Source organism: Leiobunum rupestre, chromosome 3 (genome assembly GCF_980474605.1).
Source record: "Leiobunum rupestre chromosome 3, qqLeiRupe1.1.hap1, whole genome shotgun sequence".
Taxonomy (NCBI): Eukaryota; Metazoa; Arthropoda; class Arachnida; order Opiliones; family Sclerosomatidae; genus Leiobunum; species Leiobunum rupestre.
Genome location: NC_143386.1, coordinates 14877790 through 14891902, shown reverse-complemented (window position 1 = coordinate 14891902; position 14113 = coordinate 14877790). Strand labels below are relative to the sequence as shown.

General features: G+C 38.0%; 1 protein-coding gene across 1 annotated transcript; it reads left to right on the top strand.

Annotated features, from left to right (window-relative positions):
- Positions 1-1369: 1369 nt before the first annotated feature.
- Positions 1370-13732, top strand: LOC149949559 (uncharacterized). The gene is made up of 5 exons (XM_090169445.1): positions 1370-1603; positions 4685-4847; positions 4884-10072; positions 10115-13448; positions 13529-13732. The coding sequence occupies exons 1-4, from the start codon at positions 1450-1452 to the stop codon at positions 13441-13443; spliced, it is 8835 nt and encodes a 2944-aa protein (XP_090025571.1). The 5' UTR covers positions 1370-1449; the 3' UTR covers positions 13444-13448; positions 13529-13732.
- Positions 13733-14113: the final 381 nt, after the last annotated feature.

The following is a 14113-nucleotide window of genomic DNA, read 5'->3' as shown; positions in this document are numbered from 1 at the left end:
TCGGGCAGGAACTCGTAAAATTTATGCCTGGTTGGTTTAGGTCTTAAAATCGACATAACTACATACAAAACGAAGCAAGTTTTAATTTAACTAATAGTCAATTTTATCTTCAGAATTACATTGTCAAATTTAGTTTTATTTATAATAGATGTTTCTATAAAATAAAATGAATAAAAAGTAAAAAAAAATAGAATATGTTGCTCTTACGTCACAAAACCATAGAAATAGAAATGAGAGTAGAAGGACGATTAGATACTGAGAGGTACGAGTTAGAAGGTTGCCATGAGAGTGGAATCGCCAGGATTTTTTGTGGAAGCACGCCATCTATTTTAAAATATTTAAAGTTTAAGTTTTTTTTAATAGATGGCGCACTGGTGCGTGGATTAGTAACGATTCCACTCTCATGGCAGCCTTCAAGCTTGCCCGTTTTCCTTGAGATTACCGGATAACGCAGTGGTTCTAGTATCATTTCTATTTCTATGCACAAAACACGGATTTATTAGTATATTCTTCGCACGCGTGATTTGCACGCGTGCTAGAAAAACCTATATTCCTCGCGACTGTAGCGCGCACTCGTAGATTTGTAAAAGTAAGAGGCAGTATATTCTTTTTTTTTGCTTTTTATTTATTTTATTTAATAGAAACATCTATTTTGAAAGCGTTTTAATTTCCTATAGGACTTGGCTGTTCCGTTAAAAAGGCTGGCGGTGGTGATTTCCCGGGCATCGTTTTACCTGATAGTTCCACAAACTATAGTGATGATTAACTGGGAGTTGTCAGTCCTTAGCCATAGTATGATTTATCTAGCATTGAAAGAACAGGAAGTATACTTAACTATTACTTTATAATAATAAATAATAATCAGCTAGGCACCACCTTAGGCCTAAGTCATTAAGCGACTTTTGAAGCCATTAATTCAGGTGGCCGGATTACAATGCGTAGGAGTGTGGTGGCAAGCCCTGCATGCCACGCGATTGAGCCAACAGCTCCCTACACTAACTATTTACCGTTATGATAATAGTTACAACTAATAAAATAGTACCACTTAACCTCCGATATTTTGTGGAAACATCTTTTGATATATTGCGTTCGTTCTCGTGTTAAAATAACAAAACATTTAGTTTTTATTTAAATATTTTAATTAGGTTTAATTATTATAATAAATTAATGCTTAAATCTTAAATTTCGAACAGTAACCATATAACCATCGTTTAATATTACATCAGTGCAATATTGGTGTCGCTACGATCAGTGTAGCCAATGTGTCAAGTGCGTAGCTACGCGATCAACATTTCCCCTGTCTATAGGATCAAACGACATTGGCGACAAGCGTTTCGTAAGTGTCGCGCTTCCGGCGATTATCGTTTCGTCGTCTATTAATTAATTCGTGGTTACTTTGCTGCTAAGTTTGCTTTATACTTCCGCGGATTGTATTTTTGAAGTGCTGCAATGAAAAATAAAGCACAACAACAAAATTCCGCAACGAACAAACTACTAGTTTTTCAAAAACGACAAAGGCTTAGTGATCAAAGTACAAGTGAAGAAAACTGCGAAACGGCACGCGAGAGTATTTCTAAATGTGATGGAATAAAAGTGGCTAAACGTAAGTACAATTATGTGTCTTAAAGACTACGAATATAACCCTAAACTAAACAAGAACTCTAGATATTGCCTTAGTTAATGTTTATTAATGTACATTGTAGTTGAAATAAATAACTTTTTTCTTAGATTGAAAACGTCCATTACATTACAAACGGTTTATACTGATGTATTTTTAGCATTGATTCAACATTAAACCGAAATTTCTGAGGTCAAAGAGGTAAATCTACCATTTTCCGTAAATGGTGACCAACGTTTTTTTGAACTAATTGATATATCCTACGTGACTATAAAAATAAGAAATTGTGGCATTTTCAAAAGCTTAGTGAATATTTCTAGATTGACTTTTTTAAATAAGAAATTTGATTATTAAATGGTATAAAATTTAAAAGGAGTATAACCATAGCCGGGAAGCTGAAACCGTCAACTGCTCTAAAAGCTAAAATGCTAGAACGTCGTTGTTTCTGAAAATAGTTAGCCGCCTGTTGAGTTCATTTCGACGTAATTTATGAACCATAAAATATTTTTATGAAACATTTATCATTAACCTAAAATCTTTTATATTTTAATTGGTTATCGCTATTGTTTATTTTATTTCGTAGATAGAAAAAGATAAATTCTTCAACATTTCTATTTATTTCTCATATTCTATTAATTTCAAGCCTTTAACGTGTTTTACCTTTGACTCCTCGAAAAAAATACTTTTTGTTTTTATTACTTTATTTGAATTCCCCGCCCGTGATTTAATTATTTTTTTGAGAAACTTCCGAAGTAAAAGAAAATTATAATTGAGTGTAATCTAAATGCTCTGATGATTAATTCGTTAAGTGTTATTCTGTTGGCATTATAATAGTTTCATTGCGTTTTGTCTTATATCTCGTACCGCCAAGAAGGCATATTTGCCGAAGTAGTTCGATTTTATTATTAAATTTTACACGGTCTTTTTTACTCTTTTGTCGTTATTTGTCAATTTTCTGACCGTCGGTGGCTTCTTTTCTTCGATTCTGTTGAATTAACCAACCCATTTTGAAACAGCAGATAAATTAATATAGCAGACTACAGATCAGACTAATCGCACGTTTTGTTTTAGAAATTTTCACCGAATTCCCCTACAACCGAGCATGAGTAAAATGTGTAACAATAAACAACTCAAATACACCAAAACTCCATAAATAGTTTTAATTGTAATGTAATGTAGTGTAGTGTAACGTTAGTGTAAAAATTAAAAAATTTAAAGAAATTTCCTTTTTTTTTACGAGGGTTATGAAATATAGTACTTTCAATCTAAACGAGTCAAACCTTTCCGAAAGAGTCAATGTTATATGAATGAAACATTCGAGCTTCTATCAACACAGTATACACTAGGAATGTCTAAGGAAGACTATGGTGGCTCTGATGATTTCCAGAGAAACGATCGTGCGTTACGCAAAATATTTTCGCTCGATCTGTGCATAGGCAAATTAAATTTTATCCAGCAGACTGAGCTATCCCCTCCAAAACGCGCCTTTTCAACGTAAGCCTCGACTACCAGCGTCATGTTTTGAAAAATATATTGTAAACGTAGAATTACCTCGCATACATTGGCGGTGCCTGGATGTTTTTTTAGGGTAGGCGCACAGGTCACAGGCGCCTATTTACAAGACGACGAAATGCGTTCATGGCAATAAGGAATAGTGAGCCCTAAACAGGGTTTAGTTCCAATTAAGTCTAAATAGTGTATTGCTCAAGTATTGCGTCTTACTAAAAAATAAAACAAGCCAACTATAGAATATACTTCAATTTAATCAGTGGCGTAGCCAGGAATTCGTCAGGGGGGTCAAAATATGTGAATGTTTAGAGGGGGTCGAGAAAGGGTGGAAATTTAGTACAGTCAAAAGTAGGCCCAAGGGGGTCTGGTCCCGGAAACCCTTCCCCCTTATCTACGCCACTGAATCTATTCAAGCTGTTCCAAACCGAAATCTAATAGAAAAATCAGTTTTATCAGTGAATAGCGTTTTTTCACTGGATGAATGACAAGGTGATTAGGATCATTGTTAATGCACTAGGTTTTTGAGAAAGTGTCCTGATGATGTTGAAGGACAGGGTGATTTAGTTTCGGTACAAGGTGGTTTATATTTTTGTAAAAATTCCTTTCAAGTTGTTATAGTGTGTTTATAAAATTAATGCAGAGGATGATTGAAAATATAGTTCCTAATGCACAGGGCGATTGAAATATTGTACCTAATGCACAGGGCGATTGAAATATTGTACCTAATGCACAGGGCGATTGAAATATTGTTCCTAATGCACAGGGCGATTGAAATATTGTTCCTAATGCACAGGGCGATTGAAATATTGTTCCTAATGCACAGGGTGATTGAAATATTGTTCCTAATGCACAGGGCGATTGAAATATTGTTCCGAATGCACAGGGCGATTGAAATATTGTTCCTAATGCACATGGCGATTGAAATATTGTTCCTAATGCACAGGGCGATTGAAATAGCGTTGTAATTAATTTTTTGTCGTAAAGTTATTCTTCGGTTGTCAAGACTTAATTCCCTGATTATGGTAAAGGACAGGGCGGTTGTTATTTTGTTGAAATTTACACTTCGGTTGTAATATTGCGCTAATTAATTTAATGTACACATTGAATGAAATATTGTTAATAATTAATTTATATGGTGATAAAGCTTTTTCATGGGTTTTGAGTGTTTTATTCAATTAATCTGAAGGATGATTGAAATGTTGTTCATTATCAATAAACAGGGTGATTAATAAGCGTGGTTATGGGTTTTTCTTTGAATGAAAATTACTTTTTGGTTGTTAATGCTTAGTGGGTTGGTTGTGTTAAACGACAGGGTGATTGGGATAATGTTTTTGAGAAAACCATCATTTTCGATCAAATTTATCTTGGTTTATTATAGTACGTTTATTAAGTTAAGAGATGATTTGAAAATTGGTTCAAAATGAAGTTTAATAATCAAAATTTATTTAATACATCGGCGGGATTGTGTGTACTTAAAATGTCCCTGACATGTTTTCATTTAAACCGAATGGGTTTTATTTTTGTCATTTCTGAGACACTCGTTTTTTACCATTTCAGGTCAACGGTGCACGGTTATTTTATCATCTAGCTCGAATCCACAATTGGATCACTCGGAAGTTGTGGTACTCAAAGAGTCAACCGCGCCGCCAACCCCAAAAGGAAACGTCCGCGAAGAATCGGAGCAATCTTTTGAACATAAGACTCTGGAACAAGCCGGAACCTCGCCGCAAGAAGCGGTTAAGAATGAGAACGAAACACAGAAAGGATTCGCAAGCGATAGTTTACTGGATTCTGTTTTGCGAAAACGAATTCAACGAACAGCCAAATGCATCCAGACCACTCGAACGAAAACGAGTAAAGGTGGTAAACAGAACGCGGAAGACGAGGCCCACGAAGTGGACAAGAAGGTTCGAAGACGCTTGTCCCACGCGGATAGAGCTAGAGTAAGCAAAGAAAAAACCGCTGTTCAGTCACAAATGTCTAAACGTAAATATAATTCGGTCATTGGTCAGGCAACCGCTATTTCCAAAGCGCGAGCTTCTAAGCCAACTGAAAATCTTGAACTGTCATTGTCGCCGGCTGTTTTGGTCAAAGAACCTGAGTTGTCGTCATCTCCGTGTAGATTAACCATGAAATGTGACTTACCGTCGTCGCAGTCTGGTTTGGCCAAAGAAGTTGATTTGTCTTCGTCTGACTCGGGATTGTCCGAACAACTTGATTTCTCCTCGTCAGCGTCTGAATTGGCGAAACGTAAAGGTACGACATTCGATCGTAATAGAGATGACGATTTTGATTTGTCATGGTCCAAATCTTCCGTCGAGGTTTCTTCGTCAATTGAGACAATTACCGAAAGTTATCCAGATCGAGATCAGTCTTCATCTCAATTGGAATCTTCTAACGGTAAATCTTTAGTTAATAAGACGGGCGATACCGCAATTGATATAGCACCATCAAAAACGGCACTATCTAAACATAACCGTCATGAAGAGCTAGCTTTGTCCGTGTCTCAGTCGCTGCCTGAACTTAAGTTCACCGTCGTCAAAAGGGAATCTTTACTGTTACACGGGGATGAGGCAATTTCGTCAAAATCGCGACTTTCTGACAGGAATCAAATTGAAGAGATTGATTTGATTTCTTCGTCAAGTCGTGAATCCGTGGTAGTCAATAACGAAACGAAATTTGAAAATGAAAAACCCAAAAGTAATCAAAATGGAAATATCGACTTGTCTTCGTACCAATTAGAATCGTCAATCCGTAAATCATGGTCCTCATTACAGGAAGGGTCTGATTTGACCCAACCTCATTCAGGGTCGGACAACATGAAACTGCAACATTCTGAAAATAATCAAATCCAAAATTTTCCTTCGTCGTCTCGAACAAGTCATGAGTTGCCCATAGTTATTAAACAATCGCATCTCGCGAGTCAAAATACGAAGTCACTTTCTGGATTAAAACGAAAGTCAAACTACATCATTAAAAAACCAACTACTTCCTCAAAACGAAAGAAAAGCCAAGCTTTATTTTTATCAGTATCTTCAAGACGTAAATCTCCAGGCGTTATTAATCCAACTGATCGCGCCAATCGAGAAATTTCGTCGAATTCGCCATATCAAGATAACAACCGGAACAACTATGTCGACTTGGCACCATCCGATTCTGAGTCGTTAGATTCTTCTTCTCAATTTAATTCTTCACGGGTGGAACAAAACCAAAAAGAAGATTGGGTTTTGACATCAACGCATCAGGAATTGATAAGACAAAAATTGAAGAAAATAATTCAAGAACCGAATTCCGGCAATCAGCTAATTTCGTCTAATTCAACCAATTCCGTTCTTTTGGGAAACCATGGATTTCTTGACGACAAAGCTGTTCTTGTGTCAGGTTCGAAGTCTAACACAACGTATTGCCCAAAATGGACCTACTCTGATTTCACAGTTTGTTCCATCGAAGCTTTAAACGGCGATCATTCCGAAGAAAAAGAGTTTGTACCAAATATTATCGCTGGAACAGAATCAAAGGAGTGCACTAAAGATGAACGACTAAATTGTTCTACAAATAACGATTTGTTGAACGTCGTCGAAGAGCCTCAGACTAAACACTTCACTAATGAAAGTACCGCTATAAAAAGTGTTCTTACTAAAGAATGTCCCAAAAACGAACAACCGAATGTTAATGATCAGGATTCTTTCATTGTTACCGAAGAAAAACTTAAGTCTAAACGTGGTATCAACCCTTTAAGCGAATTACCCAAAGACCAAATACATAATTGTAAAAACGATTTGTTTGGCACCACCGATCTAGGTAATATTAAACCTACGTCAACAATTCTTAATCCAAAAAAGAATTCCAAGAATTTATATAGAAAATGTTCCACTAAGGATTCCTTAGGCCCGGCGGAAGATCAACCTCATTATTCCAGAGAATCTCTTAAACACAGTTTGAAAACCAAATCGCTTAACTCGACGACTACACGTTTAACTACTCAGCCTAAACCACGTAACAGGATTTTGTCTACAGGAAAAGACTACTTTGATGACACTGGTTTAAAACGTTCAAATCTAAACCATTCGCAGAGTTTCGCTTTGAACGAGACTACGAGACTCGGAACCCTTGTCAAGTCAGGGTCAAAAATCAAAAGCTCTGGTCCTAAGGTTCCTAAAGCGAAAAAATCCGCATCTTTATCTTTCAAATTACCAGTTTTCATTGGTGGGTTGAGCAATTCGGAAAATCATTTTATTCCGGAGGTTGGTAACGGAAAGTCCTGGAAAACGTTCCCTACAATATCAATTTCCGAAACGCATTCGGAAAGCGAAGATGAATGGTTTGGAGATTTGAACTTGTACTCTCGCAGGTCGAAATCGAATTTAGAGCAAAAACGAAGCGGATTGATCAGAAATGAACTTTCCAAATCTGGCACCAAGGGTTCCTCAAACGCGAAACTGCAGTTAGATAACCAATCTGAAAATATCTCGTTCATTAAACTAGAAAAGCCTTCAGTGACCACTACACCTTCTGGACATAATGATAAGAAGCTTCCCAAGATTCCTCGATCGAAAACTATGCCTGTAAAAGAAAATTTAAAATCATCTGAAAGAAGAGTCGTTAGGAAAAAGGCAGTTGGAAGTAATCACGTAGATTTGAAACTGGACCGTCGTGCAAGAACTAAGATGGAATTTAGTAAAACGATTGCGTTAAAAGGATTGACCAATAAAAAGGTGTTAGCAGATAAATTTTCACACAAAATTGTAGTCGGTGGAAAGACAGTGAAAAGACGTAAAGCTAAGATGTCGTCCAAGGAATCTTTAGATAGCGAAGGAAATTCTGATAGAAAAAACTCTTATGTTATGACTGAAGAAAATGAATGCAGTAATTCTTCTTTTATAGAAAGCTTGGCTAATGAGGTTTCAGTAGAAATACTGGATAATACGGTGTCAGTGGAGAGTCTATGTAAAAAGGTGTCAACAGCAATACTAGATATTAAGGCGTCAGTTGAAAGAGCAGATAGTGAGGCGTCAGTTGAAAGAGCAGACAGTGAGGCGTCAGTTGAAAGAGCAGACAGTGAGGCGTCAGTTGAAAGAGCAGATAGTGAGGCGTCAGTTGAAAGAGCAGATAGTGAGGCGTCAGTTGAAAGATCAGATAGTGGGGCGTCAGTTGAAAGAGTAGATAATAGGACGTTAGTAGAAAGTGTGTTTAGCAAAGAAGCGGGATTAGAAAGCTCTAATGAGGCGTCATCAGACTGTTTAGATAGTAAAGAGATTCCAGTTGAAAGGCCCTACCATGACCTTGACAGTAAGAAAACTAATGAAAATATAACGTTCAATAAAACCAAACTTTCTTCGAAACCAAATCGAGGTACGGCGAAATTTAACAAACGAAACGTTATAAAACCGGAGAAAGATAGTAAAATATCGATAACAAATATACTAAACGTTAATTATAAAATTCCAAAAATTAAACCGGAAGTCCAGACAAATAGTTTGGAAACTAACAGGAAGACATTGGACAGGAATATAAAAGAGGCGTGGGCGAATCTGCCTAAAATGTACGGAATTGGACACAGTACTTCCGAAAAGAAAGCATCCGCTTATGGGACTATTTCAGCGAATGAAAATGTGGCGGAAATTAATATTAACGGTGATAACGGTGTGGAAAGTAATATCCCCGGGGAAAATGCCCCAGAAAGTAATTTACCCGGCGGAAAGGCGGTGGAAACGAATATTAAGTGTGAATATACTCCAGAAAATAATATAAATGATGCGGAAATTAAAATTAAAGGTGGATATTCTCCGGAAATGCATATACAGGGTGAGAATGCTGCGGAAAATAATATCAAGGGTAAAAATTATGTGAAGAGTAATAGAATGTGTGTAAATTCCACGGGAATCATCAAAGATGGAAATTTCACAGAAATCAGTACGACAAATGAAAATGCCGCGAAAATTGATAAGGACGAAAAAGAAGGGGAAAATAATAATAGGGGCGAAAAAGAAGGGGAAAATACAACGGAAAATAATAATAGGGACGAAAATACAACGGAAAATAATAATAGGGACGAAAATACAACGGAAAATAATAATAGGGACGAAAATACAACGGAAAATAATAATAGGGACGAAAATACAACGGAAAATAATAATAGGGACGAAAAGACAACGGAAAATAATGTGACGAATAAAAATTCTGTGGAAAGTAATATTAAGCCTGAAAATGCTGCAAAAATAAATATTAAAAGTCAAAATGGCGTGGAAAGTAATTCAACGTCTGTAACTTCCACGGGAATTATGAAGAATGAAAATTCCACCGGAATCAGTACGACAAATGCCGCAAAAATTAATAAAGATGAAACGGTTGGCAAAAATTGTAATAATGATGAAAATTCATCAGAAAATTATGTGAAGAATGGAAATACTGAGAAAAATAAAGCGTCGCGTGAAAATGTTGCGGAAAATGATACGACGGATGCAAATGCTGTGGAGGGTAAAAAGATGGAAGTAAATTCTGTTGAATGCAATAATGGATATGAAAATTCTGCGAAAATGAATTCTACGCGTGAAAATGCTGCCAAAGTGAACTCTTTGCGAGAAAATACTGCGGGAAATGCTACAACGTGTCATAATTGTGACGAAATAAATTCGAAGGCTGAAAAGTCCGATTTTGCAATTGGCACATATACGGTTAAAATTACCGACGTTAAATATATCCCCGAAGGAAGATTATTTGACAGCGAGATGAATGAAAAATGTTCCACGGCTCCCTCTGGAAGTCATGATGATTATGAATCTACAATCTTAAAATGTTCTTCCAAAAGCGAAGTGGTGCGTAAGGCCAAGACACCAAGTACAACTATTTCGAAGAAAATACCATTGCAAAAATCTATTCAACAAGGAAAACATGTTCTAAAAAGTGGGAACTCAGCATTGGTAGCTGAGGGGAAAACAGAAACGCGTGTAAAATGGTCCATTGCAAAGAACGACCACTTCACGCCAGTAGTAAAAATTGAAGACGATACTGCCGTTCTGAAGGAGGAATCCGTAACACACAACATAAAGAATAAACGCGTCATGTCCCCGGTAAAGAGGGAAAACGCGAAACCCATCTTAAAGACCGAAATCGTCACATTAAGAAGTAAGAGGGAAGATTTTAGACCAGTTGCGAAGAGAGAAACTGTTCCAGTGAAGAAGAAAGATACTAAACTCATCATAAAGACCACAGGCGTCACTCCAGGAGTAAAAATGAAAAAGGCCGCACCCATCATAAAGACCGAAGTCGTCACAGCTCAAGTGAGGAAGGAAACCACTCAACCCACCATTAAGAAGGAACCCGTCACTCCAGGAGTCAATATGGAAAAGGCAGGACCTACCATAAAGTCTGAAGGCGTCACATCTCAAGTGGAGAAGGTAAACACTAAACAAATCATAAAGAACGGACCAATAACGCAAAAAGTTAAAATTGAAAACGCTAGACCCATCATAAAGACGGAAGTCGTTACAGCGCAAGTGAAGGAAACCCCTCAATTCAACGAATCCGTTAAACATGCAGTTAAAATTGAAAACGCCGGACCCATCCTAAAGACGGAATCGGTCACGGCAGGAATAAAAAGGGAAGCTACAAAGCCGGTTTTAAAGATCGAATCCGTCACGGCGCAAGTGAAGCGAGAAGGCGCAAACCCCTTCAACAAGACCGAACATGTAACTCCAGGAGTCAAAAGAAAAGGTGCATATCTGGTCGATTCCGTTCCAGCGCGAATAAAGAACGAGATCCCAAAACCCATCACGAAGACCGAACATGTAACTCCAGGAGTTAAAAGAAAAGGTGCATATCTGGTCAAATCCGTTCCAACGCGAACAAAGAACGAAAGCGCAAAACCCATCACGAAGACCAAACCTGTTACGCCAGGAGTTAAAATTCCGATCAAGTTGATATCCGACTTGTCACGTTTAAAAAGTGAAAATGTAAAACCCTTCATGAAGAACGAATCCATTAACCAGGAAGTTAAAGTGGAAGACGCTGGGCAAACAATAAAGCACGAAGCTGTCACATCAGAAATTGAAAGGGATGGGGGAAATACAGATGTGAAGGTCGTCACGGCTCAATTAAAGAGAGAATGTGAATCCAACATACCGGCTGAAATGGAAAGTGAAAGGCCAGTCGAGCAGAGCGAATCCAAAAGGCAGCGAGTAAACTCGGAAGGTGTACAACGGATCTTAAGGATTAAAGGCGACACTTCGGTAGTAAATAAGGAAGGTGCAAAGATGGAACTCGTCACACCGAGACTTATTAGGAAAGGTGCAAGTCTGGCCGTAAAGAAGGAAAGCGAGAACGAAGAGGAACAAGTTACGTCCTGTGTGAAAAACGAAGCCTTCACGACCGTGGTAAAGAGGAAAGTTGCAAGGTGCACTACATGGAAAGCAAAAAATGAAAAGATAAAGGCTGAATGCTCTGTAGCTAGAGATGAGAACAAAGCCGTCACGTCCTTCGTAAAGACGGAAGATGCACCATCCGCTAAGCGAAAACTCACTACATCGGAAATTCAGAATGTGCCCGTCATAAATGAAAGTTCTAAAGGGGTAAAGAACGTCTCGAATATGTCTATCCAGAGTGAATTCTTCTCGAATGTGGTAAAGACTCAACCCGTAAGTCTATCTATCGATGACGACGTCAAGCCCTTGAGTACAATTAAAATGGGTCAAGGTGCGCGGTCGGTCGTGAAAAAAAGTAAAGTTGAACTGGAACTTAAATTACCGCCTAATGGTCAATTTGAACAGTCCATTAAAAAAGGTGGTGATCTGTCACTTAAAGCAAATATGAAAAAACATTGCAGTCAAAGTGACTATAGCCAGATATCTACGGAAACCCAAGTAGGATCACTCATGACGATGGCAAAACTTTCACCAGTCTCTGAAAATGAGCGGTCTTTACTGTCCTTGCCACTTATCGAGCAACCTGATACTCTGTTTCTAGTATCCAAGGATCAAGATTTAAATCACAATGTTGCTGGTGCAATGTACAAAAGTCACACTGCGGACAGGTCGGGTACTTCCACAACAATGTCCAATGCCACGGAAGGAAGTGGAAATTATGTTTCCCGTGTTGCTGGGCACGATATCGATAGCGTCTCAAACTTTAAAATTTCTAAAGATACTGTGGATAATAAGGAAGTCGTAACTAACGTGAGCACACCTATAATATCAAACGATGACTTCATAACACATCGAGAAATCTCAAACGTCGAATCAACAACTCCTATAATTTCAAGCGACGACTCACTGGCGCCTTTAATTTTAAGAGGTGAATCGTTAACGCCTATAATTTCCAACGACGAATCGACAACAGCTATAATTTCAGGCGACGACTCTATAGCCCCTCTAACTTCATATGACGAAACGACCACGCCTAAAATTTTCAGCAATGATTCGATCGCGCCTGAAATTTTAAGCGACGAATCGTTAGTGCCTATAACCTCAAACCAGGAATCGATAACCCCCAAAATTTCAAGTGACGAATCAATCGTCCTTGTAACCCTAAACGACGAATCGATAACCACGATAATTTCAAGAGAAAAATCAATCGCACCTATAACTACAAGACGCGACTCGATAGCGCCGATAATTTCAAGCGAGGAATTACGAAAACCAGAAATTTCAATCGATGATTCGAGATCTCGTGACCACGATAGAGAAAAAAGCACTGAGGAGAATGCTACAACCATTGTAAATTACCGAGAGCTGACATCAGCCACCACACGTTTACAAGAACAAGACCATTCAACGTCATTCAGAATAAATAAGGAGTATATGCCATTACCAAAAAGCAACAGCGGGATACCAAGGAATCCAGACGCGTCGAGGTCACCCGACACTCATCATGAATATTCTAGATCAAACAGATACGATAGAGAGGATTTTATATCATCCGAGACACTTATAGAGTGTTCAAGATCACCCTGGAAGCCTCGTGATTTTTCCAGGGCACCCAGAAACTATCAAGTATCTTCAAGGTCATCAAGGTACGAAAGAGAGTTTCCTAGGGCATCGGTAAATGATGAACAGTATTCAAGGCCACCCCGAAGAGGTAGAGGTCATTGGCGACCACCTTGGAGTGGTCAAGGAGATTGGAGACTACCCAGAGAGTATTCGACAACACTTAGAGGTGGTCATGACTTTTCCGTTTCATCTAGAAGATGGGGACCCATCGATGGAGAAAACCCTTGGCGTCAACCCTTAAACAGCAACCCTGAACTTCAAATTTCTCGACAATGGCTTTCAAGCCACGAGTGTCCAGTTGATACTCGCTGGAAATTCGATAACGCTTACTAAGAAAGGTATGTTTAGAACCGTTGCCTAGTATTCAAAACTCATAAAATACCAAAGACCTAGTGATTTATCTCTTATTCCTTTTCAGGCGTTGCATTCAGTTATTAACCAACTGTAAACGTATCCATAAACTTTTTTTATAATTATTTATTTTGTATATGTTTTCCTAGAAACTTAAGCATGTTTCAGTTCTTACCAAAATATGGATTTAATTATATTAAAAATGAGAATAAAAAAACTGAATTACAATATCTGGAATTTGATAAACCACTCTCAACGGAATTTGTACGAACTTTGGCGGACTCAAAAATTACATAGCAATAAAAAATACCAGAACCACTTTTACCTAATAGCGCCTTATGAGAACATTGCGCCAAGAGCCTCGAAGGACCAGAATCCGCCAGTAGGTCAAAGTGTATTACTTCGATACTTCAAAATTAGGATGCACTTCATTGGACAAATGAACGAGTTTTACTTCGGGCTTGAACAGGGTTGCCAGAATATTTTCATATTCAAATTCGCCGACTGTTCCCTGTTTTACTGCCCTTCCTAAGGTTAAAATTATAAGTTTTTAAACTTCACAGCATGCTTATATTGAGACGATAATAAATATCTTTTTAGTGTAAAGTTGAATCTCCAGGTTATGTTTTCACTGAAAACGGTTTTGGCAACG